The sequence below is a fragment of the Euleptes europaea genome, chromosome 20 (assembly GCF_029931775.1).
Source record: "Euleptes europaea isolate rEulEur1 chromosome 20, rEulEur1.hap1, whole genome shotgun sequence".
Taxonomy (NCBI): Eukaryota; Metazoa; Chordata; class Lepidosauria; order Squamata; family Sphaerodactylidae; genus Euleptes; species Euleptes europaea.
Genome location: NC_079331.1, coordinates 2,525,254 through 2,543,787, shown reverse-complemented (window position 1 = coordinate 2,543,787; position 18,534 = coordinate 2,525,254). Strand labels below are relative to the sequence as shown.

The following is an 18,534-nucleotide window of genomic DNA, read 5'->3' as shown; positions in this document are numbered from 1 at the left end:
GATGCTCTAGCCTCTACACAACTCTGTAGAAGACAGGCAGGATGGTGCTGCTGCTGCGGTCGTCTTGCTTGGGGGCTTCCTAGAGGCCCCTGGTTGGCCACTGTGTGAACAGACGGCTGGACTTGATGGGCATTGGTCTGATCCAGCAGGGCTTGTCTTATGTTAACTCATGGCAAACCCAGGATCAACTGGCAAGGAAGGATTGGGAGAATCTGCATCATCTTGCATCAAAGCAAACGGCGAAGTCCGCACCGATGGAGTTTGTAAGGAGAATCGTTGAGCCGTTGCCAATGGCGGGTTTTGTATTTATTTTGGTCGATTTATAGAGTGTCTTATCTCACAATTCATTGGCCTTTGGAGAGCTTGACGCTGAAACAAGCGAGGAGGCCCAGGGCTCGAAATCTTTGGCCACGGCATCAAAAACGACAGTCATCCAGCGCACGTCTTACTGGCTCGTGAAATACAGAAGAGCTACAGCTGCACATTTTTTAAAAAGTTGACCTGTCTTTATTGGTTCAGGACCCCGCGAGCTTGTGAGCTGGCGCCAAGCTGAATTGCAAAGAACAGCAATATATATATATATCTCCAGTAAATAAAGAGCAAATGGATTCCTTCAGTGATTTTTGCGAGCTGTGCTCTGGGAAACCAGGATGTTCCTCCAGGGTTTTGTAGGGGATCTTCAGGGAGGAGGAGATCAGTAATGAGACGTGGCCTGGCATGGTCGGATGGCCGGGAAGACCTGGGTTTTAATTCTGATTAGGGCCATGAAGCTCAGTGGAACGACCTTGAACCCACCGCTCTGATCTTGGCCTGACCCACCTCACAAGCGTGCTGTGGGGGCGAAAAAAACTGAATAATCTCCATCTGACGGCACACCCCCTCTGTCTGTCTCTTGCCTTGAAAACCCTGCCGGTGCGACTTGGTGGCCCTTTACCCCATTTGTAAGTTGGCCTGAGCCTGTGCCTGTGGAGAAAAGGCAAATATTTTAAAAAATAAAATAAATGAACAGGTTAGGTCATTCCGCTTCTTAGCACGTGCTCCCAAATCTTCAGCATTGGTGTCCAAGGGGAAAATGCCTTAGCAGGTGATGCTAAAAGTTGAACACGTGAACACATGAAGCTGCCTTCTACTGAATCAGACCCTTGGTCCATCAAAGTCATTATTGTCTACTCAGGCCAGCAGCCGCTCTCCATGGTCTCAAGCAGAGGTCTTTCGCATCACCTACTTCCCCGGTCCCTTTAACTGGAGATGCCAGGGATTGAACCTGGGACCTTATTCCCACCAAAGATGCTGTCCCACTGAGCCACTGGTCCCTCCCCTAAGACTTTGCAGATATTTTTATTATTTCTTATGTTTCTGAAGCGCTTGCCTCCAAGATCAGATGAGATCAGGCTAGCCTGGGATTCTGGAAGTTTATTCAATTAGACCAAATTCCACCTCGATCAAACGAAGAGCGCCTCCCGCATCACCAGATATACTGATGGTTTTGGGCATCATGCACTCGAATGTCGTCCTGTCCCTGCCCCTTGGAAAGGGGGGGCTTTTGCGGATATCCCATTCATTTCAGTCGAGCGGGTACAATCGAATCCCTAACTAGATGGCCGCCCCTTATTTTGTTTCCTTGCTGCTACAGAATTGTAGTATGGCTAATTATAGGGTAAATAATTAAAATGGCTTTTCCCTGCAGGGCCCACGTTTATTTAAAAACTCTTTCTCTTTGTGTCTGGTGTGTGTGTGTGTGTGTGTGTGTGTGTGTGTGTAGAGAGAGAGAAAGAGGGAGCACTATGTTCAAAAGCTGCCTAAATGTTAACTTTCCTCATTCCTTGGGGACCCTCTTGTATCATTAAGCATTGAGCTAAAATGTGTTTTTTCCCCTCCCGGTTAAAAAAATGCTTTATTAAAAGGAAAAGGGTCCCTGGAGGAACTATAAAAGCACTGCATCAAAATTATATTATGGAATGGCTCCAGAACTTCCTAGATATTAAGCAAAATAAGTGCTTTAATCCAGGTCCCGCAGTATTTCTCCCACAGTAAATGCTCTGAAATTATCTCAGCCTGGGGTTGCTCCAAGGCAGAGATGGCCGGTGGGCCACCGTGGTCCCAATATGACCCCCTCTGACAGTTTTATCTTGAATTAAAAGTGTCGTGTCGTGAAAAATCTCACTTATAAGGGAAAGCGAGACATGTTTTTGAGTTGTGAGAAACAGACAGTGTTCTCTCTCTCTTTGGACACAGTGCCCGTACCCACAAGCATGCCCCCTAGAATCAGGACCCTTTCCTACTAGTCTAAGTGGGTCCATACTGTTAGTGGGGGGTGTTTTCCACCTGAGCAGGATTCCTTCCTCCGATGGGAGGGTCTCTTGGGTCGAAAGAAGGATGTTTGTCGGCCACCCCAGCTAGTCAGACAAGGCAGCAGGGCCCAGCCCCTTCTCGCTGGAAGCCCCCAAACGTCTACAGCCGCCCCTGTTGTCGGTCTAAATAAGGGCTTTAAGAAGGCTGCAATCAGTCGAACTTCTTAATTGTAAAGATAACCATCAGTTGAGTTCTGAACTTAGGAGAGAGAGAGAGAGTGCATACCCCAAGGTAGTTTCCGAGGATACGAAGAGCTAGTCTAGTGGCAAGAAGAAGGAGAAGAAGAAGAGGAGGAGGAGGAGGAGGTGGTGGTGGTTTTAATATGCTGACTTTCTCTCCCACTTAAGGAAGAATCAAACCAGCTTACAAACACCTTCTCTTCCCACAACAGATACCCGTTGAGGTAGGTGGGGCTGAGAGAGCTCTAACACTAGTCCAAGGTCACCCAACTGGCTTCAAGTGGAAGAGTGGGGAGACCAACCTGGTTCACCAAATTAGCCCCCGCCGCTCCTGTGGAGGAGTGGGGGAATCAAACCCGGTTCTCCAGATCAGAGTCCACCACTCCCAACCCACCGCTCTTAACCACTACACCACTCTGGCTTTGTGGGGTGGGGGGGTATGAGCTTTCGAGAGTCAAAAAGGAGCTTGGACTGTTGAAAGCTCATACCCCGAAAACCTTGTTTATCTCTACGCTGCTACTGGACTTGAATCTAGCTGCTCCCTATGAGAGAATCCCAGCTACCTTTAGGCTGCTAAGGTCAAAACCTTTTGGAAGCTCTTGGCTCTGCTTTTGAGAGGGTCCCTTACGGAAACAAATCAGTGGGTTATAGATCAAATCAAGCCTGAACTGACCCTAGAAGCTAAAATGACTAAACTGAGGCTGTCATATTTTGGTCACGTCATGAGACGACAAGAGTCACTGGAAAAGACCGTCATGCTAGGAAAAGTTGAGGGCAGCAGGAAAAGAGGAAGACCCAACAAGAGATGGATGGACTCAATAAAGGAAGCCCCAGCCTTCAATTTGCAAGATCTGAGCAAGGCTGTCAAAGATAGGACATTTTGGAGGACTTTCATTCATAGGGTCACCATGAGTCGGAAGCGACTTGACGGCACTTCACACACTTACTGGATAGTCGGCCAAACTTACCTGGGTGGCCGCTTCCCTCAGCACCAACCAGAGTGATTGCCTTCCTTTAAAATCTTGATTTTGTTTTTTAAAAGGCACAGCTGTCCTTGAGTTTCTCAAGTAAAAAAGGAGTAGCGGAGAGCAATTTCATGGGTGAAAGGGCTTTACTGTTCATTATCTTTTTTCCCCAAGTTATTGAGGGTATGTATAAGGGACGGCGCGCTGTAATTGAAGCCAATCAAGGGTAAAAGAAGTCTTCTTTTACAGGGTTGCCAAACCAGGCATGCTTTCCGACCTTAGTCGGTAATAATGTTAGGCGGTTGCCTTTGGGGTTATCGATTACAAGAATGCCTATCAACGTCGGGCACCCACAGATTTTGCCCTTTCCATGTTTGCCAAATGACCCTCCCAAAGTTCAAGGGAATTAGAAATGCTTTTTGAGAAGAGCCGTGGATCCTGCTTCCCTGCAGGAAGCCAATCTGTTATGCATGGAAGTCTGAAATTATATCTTCCTGTTGAGTCAGTAGCATTTCGGTGGAGTCGGCCATCTTGATATCACTGTAGAAATTGGAGTTTAATTTTTAGTCGGCTGGTTGTTCCGGAGCGGAAGGAAATAGTGACTTCTCAGCCTTGATAGACCTGTCTACCACACTCTTAACAATTAATTGATTAATGTGAATCGGTAGGTAAATTCTCCTTCCAAATTGGGTTGGTAGAGCATCTGCTTGGCATGCAGAAGGCCCCAGGTTCAATCCCCGGCATCTCCAGTTAAAGGGACCAGGCAAGTAGGTGATGTGAAAGACCCCTGCCTGAGACCCTGGAGAGCCGCTGCCGGTCTGAGTAGACAATACTGACTTTGATGGACCAAGAGGGGTCTGATTCAGTATAAGGCAGCTTCATGTGTTCAAGAAGAAGAAGAGTTGGTTTTTCTGTGCCGACTTACTCTACCACTTAAGGGAGAATCAAACCGGCTTACAACCGCCTTCCCTTCCCCACAACAGACACCCTGTGAGGTAGGTGGGGCTGAGAGAGCTCTAACAGAGCTGTGACTTGCCCAAGGTCACGCTGCTGTCTTCGTGTGTCGGAGTGGGGAAACAAACCCAGTTCACCAGATTAGCCTCCGCCGCTCATGTGGAGGAGCGGGGAATCAAACCCGATTCTCCAGATCAGAGTCCACTGCTCCAAACCACCACTCTTAACCACGACACCAGCATGCCCGCTCCCTGACAATGCTGGGCGGTGCATACAGCTGGGTGCATGAATGGCAGAGTGCCGGTGGGCATCGGGTGGTCCGTGTGGTCAGTGGCAGCGAATTCCACCGAAAGACCAGGACCCTGGCGACTGCCCCACCTCGGGGCGCTGCCGCTAGCCCTGGCAAGGAGGAAAGGTGGTAGCCAAACCTGATGACTAGATTGGCCTATTCGCCATCTGTTTTTCGGCTTCTGCTCGTGTGCCCGCCGTATCCATTTCCCCGCTGCCGTCATGCGTCAAAGAAACACTGGGGGTGGGTGGGGGAAGTCAGCCAGAGGACACAGAAGCTAGAGAAATAGTGTCGTAAGCGTATTCACGGAGCCTCGTCCAGCGGGCTCATCCGCAAATTGAACAGGACGAGGGAGGGTGACGGCACCCTTTCCCTCTGAAAGCCGGCGTGATGAAAAAAGGGGGGATAAAAATGGAACCATGAGTCACAAGGCGGACCACGTTCCCGAATGTTTTAACTGGAGAAAGGCTCCCTCCTTGGATCATCAGCGATGTGGTTACTCGGCGAAACAATGGGGTGGGTTTACATCTCTCCTTCTTTGTTTCCTGAAAGGAAGAGGCGTTTGCTACGGAGGCTCTTGGTTTGCTCATTTGCGTAATTAAAAAAATCCCCTGGCTTGGGGCAGCCACGTGTTGCGTTCTGATGGCGGTGTAATTTATGGGCTGCGGTGGGATGAGGTAGACAGGCGATCGGGTAGAAGTAGAAAATTCTCTGTTTGTTCGTGTGAGCCGGTGGCTAAAGACACACCTCGAAGCCGCCCGCTGGATTCTGCAGCGCTCAGTGTTGAGCCACGTGATCGGTCCAGTCTCTAGCATTGCCCCAATCTCTAGCACGGCCCAATCTCTAGCACGGACCCAATCTCTAGCACGGACCATCTCGTCCGGTCTTGGAAGCTAAGCAGGGTCAGCCCTAGAGCTGGTCCTTTGTTAGGAGACCATCAAGGAAGTCCAGGGCTGCTCTAAAGAGGCAGGCAATGGCAAACCACCTCTGCTCATCTCTTGCCTTGAAAACCCCATGAGGTGGAATTTCATGGGGTCACCGTCAGTTAGCAGCCACTTGACGGCATGCTTTACCTTACTGCCCTAACCTGGATGGCTCAGGCTGACCTGATCTTGTCAGATCTCGGAAGCTAAGCAGGGTCAGCCCTGGTTAGTGCTTGGTTGGGAGACCACCAAGGAAGTCCAGGGTCGCTGCGCAGAGGCAGACCACGGCAAACCACCTCTGCCCGTCTCTTGCCTTGAAAACCCTACGGGGTTGCCTGCCGTAAGCCGGATGCGAGTTGACGGCACTTTCTGCCACCAGGTTTTTGCCCAGGGCCGCGAAATAACTCGAGGCAGTCCTTTATCCAACTCCCCCGTGGGCTGCCTCCAACGGCCTCCTGCCCTTCCGCTAATATCCCCTCGACGTACAAATGTCAATCACAACTTTGGGTTGCAAATTGGAAACAGAGATTCCAAGCATGCAATGTCTGCATTTGGAGAACAGGACCCTGGGGAAGAACACGTCATTTTAGAAGACTGACCTTTGGATACAAGCGTGTATCTTGAATATTTATGAAACGGCATCAGAGTTCATTTTCCCCCCCATTCAGGGCTTGCTAGAGCAGTGTTGTCAGAAGAATAAAGTAGTTTGCAAATTACTGTAATTTGCCAAGATTACAGAGGATGTTCGTCTACTGAAACTAAAAGGAGTTCCTTTGAAGAGAAGTAAACATGTTTTGAATGATCAGATTCTCAGGCTGCGTGTACGGTGCCCGATGAAGCTGAAGGGGGAAAGTGTTTGTCTATTCCTTTTCTTTCTTTTTTTAATAAACGAGGCCAAGTTTTAAGGGTTGCAGAAGAACGGCATATGCAATATGAAGCTGTCATTTTGCTGGAGAGAAATTGCTATTGTGCGATTGGATTGAGATTAACTGTAGGCAGGTCTCGCTGCGCGAAACTGCGACTTCTGTCTGTTTAGATTTTCCAGGACTGTAAAAGACATTTTTGGTTTTTTGGGGTTTTTTTTGTTTATTACAGCTTGCGAAGGCCTTTCTCCGAGGCGTTTAACCTCTCTGAGATACAGGCTAATTTTAGCTTCTTTTTGTAGGTTTTGGCTGCCTTTCCGGAGCCCTGGCAGGGGTTCTTCTGCCAAACTACATTTTCGTAATGATGGCTAAGCATGGGGGGGGGGGGTGAGAGATGCAGTAATCATAGAATCATACAGTTGGAAGGGACCACCAGGGTCATCTAGTCCAACCCTCTGCACAATGCAGGAAATTCACAACTACCTCCCACCCCACACCCCCAGTGATCCCCACTCCATGCCCAGAAGATCGCCAAGATGCCCTCCCTCTCGTGAACTGCCTAAGGTCATAGAATCAGCATTGCTGACAGATGGCCATCCAGCCTCTGCTTAAAAACCTCCAGGGAAGGAGAGCTCACCACCTCCCGAGGAAGCCTGTTCCACTGAGGAACCTCTCTGACTGTTAGAAAGTTCTTCCTAATGTCTAGACGGAAACTCTTTTGGTTTAATTTCAACCCGTTGGTTCTGGTCCGACCTTCTGGGGCAACAGAAAACAACTTGGCACCATCCTCTATATGACAGCCCTTCGAGTACTTGAAGATGGTTCTCATGTCCCCTCTCAGTCTTCTCCTCCTCAGGCTAAACATACCCAGTTCCTTCAACCTTTCCTCATAGGACTTGGTCTCCAGACCCCTCACCATCTTGGTTGTCCTCTTCTGGACCCTTTCCAGCTTGTCTACATCTTTCTTAAACTGTGGTGCCCAAAACTGAACACAATACTGTAGGTGAGGTCTAACCAGAGCAGAATAAAGTGACCACAGTGACTACAGAGTCAGCATGGTGTAGTGGTTAAAATGTCAGACTAGGACCTGGTAAACCCAGGTTCGAATCCCCGCTCTGCCGTGGAAACTTGCTGGGAGACCTTGGGTCAGTCACACCCTCTCAGCCTCGGCCCTGGCAAGTATTTGGATGGGAGACCTCCAAGGAATACCAGGGGCATGATGCAGAGACAGGTAATGGCAAAACCACCTCTGCAGGGCTCTTGCCTTGAAAACCCCATGGAGTCGCCATAGGTCAGCTGTAAGTAGCAGTAGTAGTATCAGCAGCTGTTAGATTGGCTTCTAGGGTCTCTCTTTGTTGTGACCCCAAACTTCTTCTGGTAATAGAGCTGCCAGTTAGAGTTGGGAAATTCCTGGAAATTTGGGATGGAGCCTGGGGCGGAGGAGGAGGAGGAGGAGGAGAAGAAGAAGAGTTGGTTTTTATATGCCAACTTTCTCTACCACTTAAGGGAGACTCAAACTGGCTTAGAATCGCCTTCCTTTCCCCTCCCCACAACAGACACCCTGTGAGATAGGTGGGGCTGAGAGAGCTCTTAATAGAACTGTGACTAGCCTAGGGTCACCCAGCGAGGAAACCAACCCGGTTCACCAGATCAGCCTCCGCCGCTCATGTGGAGGAGTGGGGAATCGAACCTGGTTCGCTGGATCAGAGTCCACCGCTCCAAACCTACCCTTCTAGCCACTGCTCTGTGCTTGGCTTCGCTATTGAAAGCTGTTGTGTTTGAACACATGAACACATGAAGCTGCCTTATACTGAATCAGACCCTTGGTCCATCAAAGTCAGTATTGTCTACTCAGGCTGGCAGCGGCTCTCCGGGGTCTCAGGCAGAGGTCTTTCACATTACCTAATTGCCTAGTCCCTTTAACTGGAGATGCTAGGGAATGAACCTGGGGCCTTCTGCATGCCAAGCAGAGGCTCTGCCACTGAGCCATGGTCTCTTATACTGAATCAGGGTCAGTACTGTCTACTCAGGCTGGCAGTGGCTCTCCAGGGTCTCAGGCAGAGAGGTCTTTCACATCACCTACTTGCCTAGTCCCTTTAACTGGAGATGCCGGGGATTGAACCTGGGACCACCTGCATGTGAAGCAGATGCTCTACCACTGAGCCACAGCTTCTTACAGGTTAAAATGATTGGCATGATCCTGCTCACCTGATGCTTCTTAAGAGTCCTTACAGAAGTCCGTATGTGGAATAGATTTTACTTATAGTTGTTTGCTTCTTGGGGAGGGCAAGTTAAGCGCAGGATTTGAGCGCTGGCTAATTTCTCTTGGCTCCGTCCCAGCGTGAAGTTTGCCTGATCTCATTTGGGGAGGGGGGCTGTCAGGTCCCTGCTGCAGCGTGTTTTCTTTTAAGTGGGGGGCTTTTGGCAATAAGGTTCTTTCATTGCTTTATGGAGCTCTTAAGTTTTAAAAAGCCCCGATAGTTTTCGGTAATTTGGTGGCTGTATCCGCTAAGCTCTTGATGGGTTCCCAGCTGGGATCGGGCCGTTTGTATTTCCATAACAGCCAGCGTGATATTTTGCTCGTAGCTTTTCAAAATGTTGAGCGTGGACGTTTTTTAAACTCGGTGTTTCTGTAACATGGAGGAAGACTTTGTGATCAAAACACGCATGGCGTTTTGGCTTCTTTCTTTCTTTTTTTTAGTCTACGTTAATATTTATTATTTATTTCTGTACAAAATTTATATTCTGCCTTTCTGCCCTTACAAGGCGGCTCACAATTTAAAACGTACACGATAAAAACCACGTTGTAAAACCATTAAAATAAACCCCTACTCCCAAACATACCTCATTAAAACAGCTTTAAAGAGAGTTTATAAAACAGAGTTAAAATACATATAAAACAGTTAAAATACGTACAAAACATGAAACACGGGTTAGGAAGGAGGTATCGTTGAGGGCATGACAAACGCAACAAAAAGGCCTTAATAAATAAAAGTAATAAATGTTTTGTTCAAAATGACTGAAAGTGGCCATGCTTCTTATGGGTTACAATAGCTCACTTGATTCTGGTCATAAATTGCATCTAAGAGTCTTTACAGATTTCTTTACTTGAAGTATAAAATGTCCCATGCCATAGTCAGAGCGGTTCCTCAGTGGAACAGGCTTCCTCGGGAGGCGGTGAGCTTCCCTGGAGGTTTGTAAGCAGAGGCTAGATGGCCATCTGTCAGCAATGCTGATTCTATGACCTTAGGCAGTTCATGAGAGGGAGAGGCACCTTGGCCATCTTCTGGGCATGGAGTAGGGGGTCACTTGTGGGGGGAGGTAGCTGTGAATTTCCTGCATTGTGCAGAGGGTTGGACTAGATGACCCTGGTGGTCCCTTCCAACTCTATGATTCTATGATTCCTTCGCCGCCTGCCTATTAGAGGTGAATGATTTCCCCTTTTTCTGCATGTGCTTCTTGTTTGCAAACTTTGCTGCCGGTTGGCGTAACTTGTCAAGCGCACTGACTTAATTCCGCTGAATCGTTTAAAAATCATTATGTACAGCTCCCGGCTTCAAAGCCAGCCTCCAGATCTGGAGACGCAGCATCATTTTTGCAGTCCAGGTTTAAACAAAAAAAAAATAAATTGGCGGGGGGAATTGCCAGCAGGGGGAATGGTCAGCAGGAAATACTTCCCTTTTCGGCACTCTGCTGATTGATGGATTCTCTGAAGTCACATTGATGACAACCCATGAAGTACGCAGAGCATGAAATCAGCACCCAGAAGTGGCCAGGTCCGGGTTGAGAAATACCCTGGAGATTTGGGCGAGGTGGAGCCTGAGGAAGGTGGGGTTTGGGGAGGGGAAGGACTTTAGCAGGTTATAACCCCATAGAGGTTATCCTCCAAAGTGGCCATTTTCTCCAGAAAAATGCTTAAGATCCTGGAATTAGAAACATCATAGGTTGGGTAGTCAAATGTTCTTGCTCCACATCAGGTATAAATGAACACATGAAGCTGCCGTATACTGAATCAGACCCTCGCTCCATCAAAGTCAGTATTGTCTGCTCAGACCGGCAGCGGCTCTCCAGGGTCTCAGGCAGAGGTCTTTCACATCACCCACTTGCCTGGTCCCTTTAGCTGGAGATGCCGGGGATTGAACCTGGGACCTTCTGCATGCCAAGCAGATGCTCTACCAATGTGTGGTCAAATGGTGGTGCGCATGGACTGGTATGGCCAATAACCTTGCATGGCTGAAGAGCTGCAGCTAAACTCAGTTTCCAGTAGCCAGTACTTTCGATCACTCCTTGCTAACTGAAGGCAAATTATTTATGCAAGATGTTTGTTTCCTTGAAATGCAGAATGCCTTTTGCAAAAAATATATAAATGTGCTGCATTTGCATAATTTATACACAGATTGTAAAGTTCAGATTTTCTCGGCACACAAATTTTTGATGCACATAGCTGCTTATTCGGTGTGCATTATAGTTGCAAAGGTCTCCGGCTCTTCATTAAGAAGAAATCCTGGGCCGATGTGTTTCCACGAAGCTTTGTTTCAGTTTCTCGGGCTTTGAGGGAAGCCCATGCCTCAGCCGGATTCGTAGCACTTGAAAAATAGACAGATGTTAATTAAAATCCGTAGGAGGAGAAGGAAGAGGGGGGGGTTATTTATGGCTTTAATTTCCCAAACATTTCTTGTTCCACTTAACTTTAGCAACGGCGGTATTTAATTAGGCGCCCCGGCCATTAAAACAGAACAGGGCTGCTTCTGTTTGCATGCCGAGCCGCGTAACATCTCCGATATTTTTGCCCACGTAATTCTGAGCACTTTTTATACTTACACTTCCAACAGGTGCGATCTAAAGCCAATAATGGAAATAGGAAATGTAAAACGGGGGCTGTGGCCCTGTAGAGCTCTTTCGGTCGCTGCATGAGCCAGCATGGTGGTGCCCTCTCATCATCTGCCTACAGTCACAAAATCAGCATCGCTGACAGATGGCCATCTAGCCTCTGCTTAAAAACCTCCAGGGAAGGAGAGCTCACCGCCTCCCGAGGAAGCCTGTTCCACTGAGGCACCGCTCTGACTGTTAGAAAGTTCTTCCTAATGTCTAGACGGTGTTGCTGGAATGACTGTTGAGAATCATACAACACAGATGCGTTTTTATATTTGGGGCACAAAAAGTGGAGATGTTCTAACTTCCCCCCTGTGAGCCTTTGGTGCGTTTGCATCTGCAGCTTGAGCCAAGGCGGGGTTGTGCACAGAGGAAATGGGACAGGTGTAATAGAGACCCACATCAAGGAGATAACCGCTGACAGGTTTATTGCCCAATGAGCCAAAGACGCCTTTGTGTCCGTCTGTCTTGCTGTGATAAGGAGTGACGTTCTGCCTCCCCTCTCTCCCCTTTTTTTTGGCACAGGACCTGCTGTTTACCGTGTGCGCACTCAACATCGTCTCCACGATCGTCTGCGCTCTGGCCACGGCCATGTGCTGCATGCAAATGGTCTCTTCTGACGTTCTGCAAATGGTGAGTGACTTTCCATGAGTCTCGGTAATTATGCCTTTACCCTTACCTTTCCTTCTTTGCTCCTACGACCCATAGGTCCTGAGCAGTTATTTCTCGAAGGAAACTATGGCGGAGAGATATTTGGCCACGGCCAACGTTCTATTTGGATCTCTGCCCATCAGCAAGTACTGCAGTCCAAGCTCTGCTCACGACCTGAGTTCGATCCCGACGGAAGTCGGGTTCAGGTCGCCGGCTCAAGGCTGGCTCAGCCTTCCATCCTTGCGAGGTCGGTAAAATGAGTACCCAGCTTGCTGGGGGTAAAGGGAAGAGGACTGGGGAAGGCACTGGCCAACCACCCCGTAAACAAAGTCTGCCTTGGAAACGTCGGGATGTGACGTCACCCCATGGGTCAGGAATGACCCGGTGCTTGCACAGGGGACCTTTACCTTATCCATCAGCAAAAAGGGGACTATTTTTGTCTCTTGTTATGGGGGGGGGGGGCAGGAGTTCTCACCAATATGGGGGTAATCCATTAATCTCGGTGGTGTTTAAAGAGGGGGCATTCCATCATCTTATAATGTTTCAATTTTCTTTGAATTGCATGAGCAAAGTCTGTCAGAATATAGTATTTATACACAATCAGTGATTATACACAACCTCCCTTTGCCACTGTGGGTCAGGGCAATATCTATGGGGCTCGACCTAGGCTGAAGTCTCGGCTTCGGGGTCTTCAGAATGCGGGAAACAAGAAGAAGAAGAAGAAGAAGAAGAAGAAGAAGAAGAAGAAGAGTTGGTTTTTATATGCCAACTTCCTCTACTACGTAAGGGAGAATCAAACTGGCTTACAATCACCGTCCCTTCCCCTCCCCACAACACACACCCTGTGAGGTAGGTGGGGCTGAGGGAGATGTGACTAGCCCAGGGTCACCCAACTGTCTTCATGTGTAGGAGCAGGGAAACCAAACCCAGTTCCTCAGATTAGCCTCCGCCGCTCGCGTGGAGGAGTGGGGAATCAAACCCGGTTCTCCACCGCTCCAAACCACCACTCTTAACCACTACACCACACTGGCAGCTTCATGTGTGTCCCTATTGAATGAACCCATACCCAACCCAAACCCAACGGATCTTAAAGATTTTTGACAAGGCCATTATATTTTGATGGACCGTTCAGCATTTCCTGGCCCTCCAGTTAAAGGAGCTCTTTGCGCGGGAGGTGGATAGATCTGCGAGGCCCTCTTTCTTTTTCAACATCTCCTGCACATTGAGGGATGAGCGGCAAGATGACCGATAAGTCGAGGCCTGGAAAAGCCCTTTCTCACCTTGCCGTAATGGAAAGCAGATCGGCCTCTATTGCTGATCCCTATGATAACGAGTCTGCTTAGTCGAGCGTAAGAACGGGCACCAGGCAGGCATGAATATTCAAGGCCGTCTAACACCGGCGTCCTTTTATGCAAGCTGAAAGCATTTTTTATAAGAAAGGAGCAACAACGAAAAAACCCTCATACGGGCAAGCATGTCCCCTCCTAGAATTTTAAATCACGCCTTTGTACTTCTTTTTACGGGCAGGCCCAAGGAGAATACACTTTCCCCTTCTCTGCACCATGATCAGTATTTCCCCCTTTCCTTTTTGCTACCATTTTCCGACTGGGACATCCAAAGCGAGAGAAATCGAGGAAGAACATTTTTAATCCCACCTTTTCCGCGAGGTATACCTACCTCTTTCATCCCTTCCCGGTGATACGAATGTGGGGGTTACCGCACTTTGTATTCCCAGCGATGTATTAAGAGTTTGAAAATGTTATAAAAAAACATCGCTTTAAAAGGGGTTTTGGATACCACGGCTTATAAATGGTTGGAAGACGTCTTCACAGCTAAAGGGGCCAAACAAAGCGCGAACAGTATTTTTTATAACGTTTTCAAACTTTTAATACATCGCTGGGAATACATAGAAAGTGCGGACAGTATTTTTTATAACGTTTTCAAACTCTTAATACATCGCTGGGAATACAAAGTGCGGTAACCCCTTGTTTCTGGTCCATGGTCACCCGAGGCACTTTCTCATAGAGTGGGGAAGTGCAGTAGAGACATCGATCAGATCCACCTCTTCGAACCAGCCACACCCCGTGGCTTCATCCCACAGGTCACCCCCAACCTCTAAATTCGTCCGCCGTTGACAAGTAGGGGGATCTTCCTTGTTGCCACCAGCAACCACCACTAGAATAATAGAATCATAGCGTTGGAAGGGACCACCAGGGTCATCTAGTCCAACCCCCGGCACAATGCAGGAAACTCACAACTACCTACCCCACACACCCCCAGTGACCCCTACTTCACACCCAGAAGATGGCCAAGATGCCCTCCCTTTCATGATCTGCCTAAGGTCATGGAATCAGCATTGCTGACAGATGGCCATCTAGCCTCTGCTTCAAAACCTCCAAGGAAGGAGAGCTCACCACCTCCCAAGGAAGCCCGTTCCACTGAAGAACCGCCCTGTTAAAAAATTCTTCCTAATGTCTAGATGGAAACTCTTCTGATTTAATTTTAACCTGTTGGTTCTGGTCCAACCTTCTTGGGCAACAGAAAACCACTCGGCACCCTCCTCTCTATGACAGCCCTTCAAGTACTCGAAGATGGTGATCATATCTCCTCTCAGTCTTCTCCTCTCCAGGCTAAACATCCCCAGCCTTCGACCTTTCCTCACAGGACTTGGTCTCCAGACCCCTCACCATCTTTGCTGCCCTCCTCTGGACCCGTTCCAGCTTATCTACATCTTTCTTAAACTGAGGTGCCCCAAACTGAACACCGTACTCTAGGTGAGGTCCAACTAGAGCAGAGTAAAGCGATACCATCACTTCACGTGATCAGGACATTATACTTCTGTTAACGCAGCCCAAGATCCCATTTGCCTTTTTAGCTACCGCATCACACTGCGGACCCATGTTCAGTGTTTGGTCTACGAAGACCCCAAGATCCTTTTCGCACACACTACAGCTAAGACAGGTCTCCCCCCTCCTATAATGAGGCATTTGATTTTTCCGACCTAAATGCAGAACTTGACATTTATCTCGGTTGAAATTCATTTCACCCCCAACCTCCAAATGAAATTTCACCCCCAACCTCCAAATGCGTCCGCTGATGACAAGTAGGTGCAACCGTCACTCCTCCCGACTTCGTTCTCCGCCTGCATCTTCTTCTGTTCCTTAGCAACCCCGCGCTTCCGTGGGTCCCCTCTCCGTGTTTTCTGAGCCCCCCTTCTGTCTTTATGACTCATGGGCTCAGTCATCCCAGCAGAGCTGATTCTCTCCCCCCCCCCTTTTCTTAATAAGAAAACCCTTAAATCACCCCCGGTTCTTCAGATGTAGGGGGGGGGACATGTCGTTTCAGCGCCCTACAGAATCGGAGACAGGAGTCGGCCAGAAATTATTCTCTCCTGCTATCGCCTCACCTTGGATTTCTGAAATTGGAAGGGGATTAGTTTAAATTTACTTTCCAAGCCTTGAGGAGGAGGAGAGAGCAAAGCATATTAGTTCTTGTTTTATTCTGACAGCGATTTGCTCCGGCCCTGGAATGGCAAACAGCGGCCTTACCCCGTAGAACCGAGGGTGCAGAAGTGAGAAGAGAGTTAATATTTTCAAGCATGGCCTTTAGGGAGCGACTGACATTATTATTATTATTATTATTATTATTATTATTATTATTATTATTATTATTATTATTATTATTATTATTATGACAGCTTTTCCCTCAGGAGCGCACTTTGCATTATTATTCATCATTATTATTATCGTTGCTGTTCCCATAGACGAACCTTCCAGATAAGGAATTTTGCTCCCAAGTAATCCTGAGCTCTTTTTGGAGCGCTTAGATCTCAGAAGCTAAGCAGGGTCAGCCCTGGTTAGTATTTGGATGGGAGACCACCAAGGAAGTCCAGGGTTGCTGTGCAGAGGAAGGCACCGGCAAACCACCTCTGTTAGCCTCTTGCCATGAAAACCCCCAAAAAGGGGTCGCCGTAAGTCGGCTGTGACTTGGCTGCACTTTACAGACACACATTACCCCACCAGTAGCTCACGCATGCTTTTTGTTTATGAATCGGAACTGGAAATGCCATTTTCCTCGAGCCGGCAAAGTAGGGTTACCGACCTCCAGGTGGGCGCTGGAGTTTTGCAATTGCGACCGACCTCCAGACCCAGTTCCCCTGGCAGCTTCGGAGGGTGGACTCTGCGGTATACTGCAGAGTTTAGGAGAAACTGAGTTCCTTTCCCACACACTGCCTCCAAATCTCCAGCGGCTTCCCAAGTCAGAGCTGGCAACTCTGCAGCAAAGGTTGACTTCATCGGGACCTGCTCCCCTGTGTGAGTCACCGTGTTTTTCACCAAATGGCCTTTCTCCCCCCACAACCCCGGTCTGCTTTTGTGGACGTTCCTCTCAAGATCCTTTCATTATAAAGGTCTTTTGCCAGCCGGATTTGATGTTTTTGGAGCCCACATGGAATATGGACCCTGCTTTTATGCCCGCTGGGTTTCAGCCTGGGTCCCTCTGAATATGGGGAGATGCCTTATATGGGGGTGTCGTGGTTAACAGCGGTGGTTTGGAGCGGTGGAGTCTGATTCGGAGAACCGGGTTTGATTCCCCACTCCTCCACAGGAGCGGCGGAGGCTAATCTGGTGAACTGGATTTGTTTCCCCCCTCCTCCACATGAAGCCAGCTGGCTGACCTTGGGCTGGTCACACACTCTCAGCCCCACCTGCCTCACAGGGTGTCTGTTGTGGGGAAGGGAAGGCGATTGTAAGCCGGTTTGATTCTTCCTTAAGGGAGAGAGAAAGTCGGCATATAAAAACCAACTCCTCCTCCTCCTCTCCTCCTTCTCCTTCTCCTTCTCCTTCTTCTCCTTCTCCTTCTCCTTCTTCTTCTTCTTCTTCTTCTTCTTCCGCCGCCTCTCTACTCTGAATGCCAGCGACTCTCCAGAGTCTCAGGTTGAGGTCTTTCACATCACCCGGACGCTTTAAGTGGCCATGCTGGGGACTGAACCGGTGTCCCTCTGCATGCAAAGCAGACGCTCTACCGCTATGATTCTGCCAATTTCTGGTTCCCGTTGCATTTTCACTGCTGCCTGCGCATGTGAATTGGGCTGGCCGCATGCCAGGGATTGCCTTCTAGCTTTTCCAGGACTAGGGGTGAAATAGTATGGAAAGCAAACCTTCCGCCGGGGATGCATAAATCCTTTCCCAATCCCGAGCCTCTTCTTGTAGCTCAGCCCTGTCATAAATCACGTTCATGTTTTTAATTCTTCCTTTTCATTTAGGATACCCAAACAGCTGCTACAGGCCTTTAGCATACACATTTAATGCTTTGTTGACAGGATCAAGGCGATCTTCCATTTTAATTCCACACACCGCATACCTTTACTCCAGCAGTATAAATCCACCAAGAGCTGTCAAGGCAGTTACTAACCTTTTTTATGGAGGGTCACGGATTTCGAAAAGGTGTCGAATGAAATATTTATGGGAGAGCGACGCACTGGGGCCTTTGAGCATGGACACATAATGTTCACCAGTTTCTTATTGGGGGGGAAGCTGTTCCCATCTTGGCGTTTTGTATGGTCCTCAGGTAAAAAGGTAAAGGTCCCCTGTGCAAGCACCGGGTCATTCCTGACCCATGGGGTGATGTCACATCCCGACGTTTCCAAGGCAGACTTTGTTTACGGGGTGGTTTGCCGTTGCCTTCCCCAGTCATCTTTCCTTTACCCACAAGCAAGCTGGGTCAACCTTGGGCGGGCTACCTGAAACGACTTCCGTCGGGATCGAACTCAGGTTGTGAGCAGAGCTTGGGCTGCAGTACTGCAGCTGACCACTCTGCGCCACGGGGCTCTATGGTCCTTACTAATAAATAAAATCCCTCTCCTCCATGAACATGTCCACTCCCCTCTCAGAGCCCTCCGAGATGGCAGCCATCACCACATCCTGGGGCAGGGAGTTCCACAATTCAACTATGCATTAAACTGTTCTTCTTGTCATGCTAATAGCTGTAATTCGGCATATATATCTTGATGCAGAGCTGGAGTATCCTGATGTACAAAATCTGCTAGCGATTTACTTTTGCAGAGCCGGAAAAAGAAATGCAATAGTTAGCGGCGAGGGAGAGGTTCTTCCTGCTCACGCCTGCTTAATCTTAAGAGTAGGTTTTCTTTTGAACCAACACGCACAGTTTTTTTCTGGAAGGAAGGTGATGGTGACCTCAAACCACCCCCTTATTTTTGTTAAAAATGTCTTGTGCTTTTTTTTTTTCTTCCTGAGTATAAGCTGAGGTTTCTGTGTCGATGGCCAGCAGCTGTGTGATAAGGGGATACTCGGCGCTGTGTGAAGTGGAAATCCCAGCAGGATGCAGTCAGATAGACCTTAGGGCCATCTTCTCTGGGGGGGCCAGAGAACAAAGTAAGCCGAGTGAACATGCCGCAAGATAACGGAATATGAGCAAGTTGCTTGCAAGAGAAAGGCCTGGGGTGTTTTTTTTCTGGCCGACCCGGCT

At 48.6% G+C, this 18,534-nt stretch overlaps 1 protein-coding gene and 1 non-coding gene across 2 annotated transcripts in view; one reads left to right on the top strand and one right to left on the bottom strand.

Annotated features, from left to right (window-relative positions):
* Positions 1–18,534, top strand: part of ENTREP2 (endosomal transmembrane epsin interactor 2) — a 121,778-nt gene that overhangs the window by 91,430 nt on the left and 11,814 nt on the right. Inside the window, exon 5 of the mRNA XM_056866137.1 lies at positions 11,923–12,030. Coding sequence (XP_056722115.1) covers positions 11,923–12,030 — 108 coding nt within the window. The remainder of the gene's footprint in view (positions 1–11,922; positions 12,031–18,534) is intronic.
* On the bottom strand, positions 8,627–8,695 carry TRNAV-CAC (transfer RNA valine (anticodon CAC)). The gene has a single exon. It is a non-coding gene; the product is annotated as a tRNA-Val (tRNA).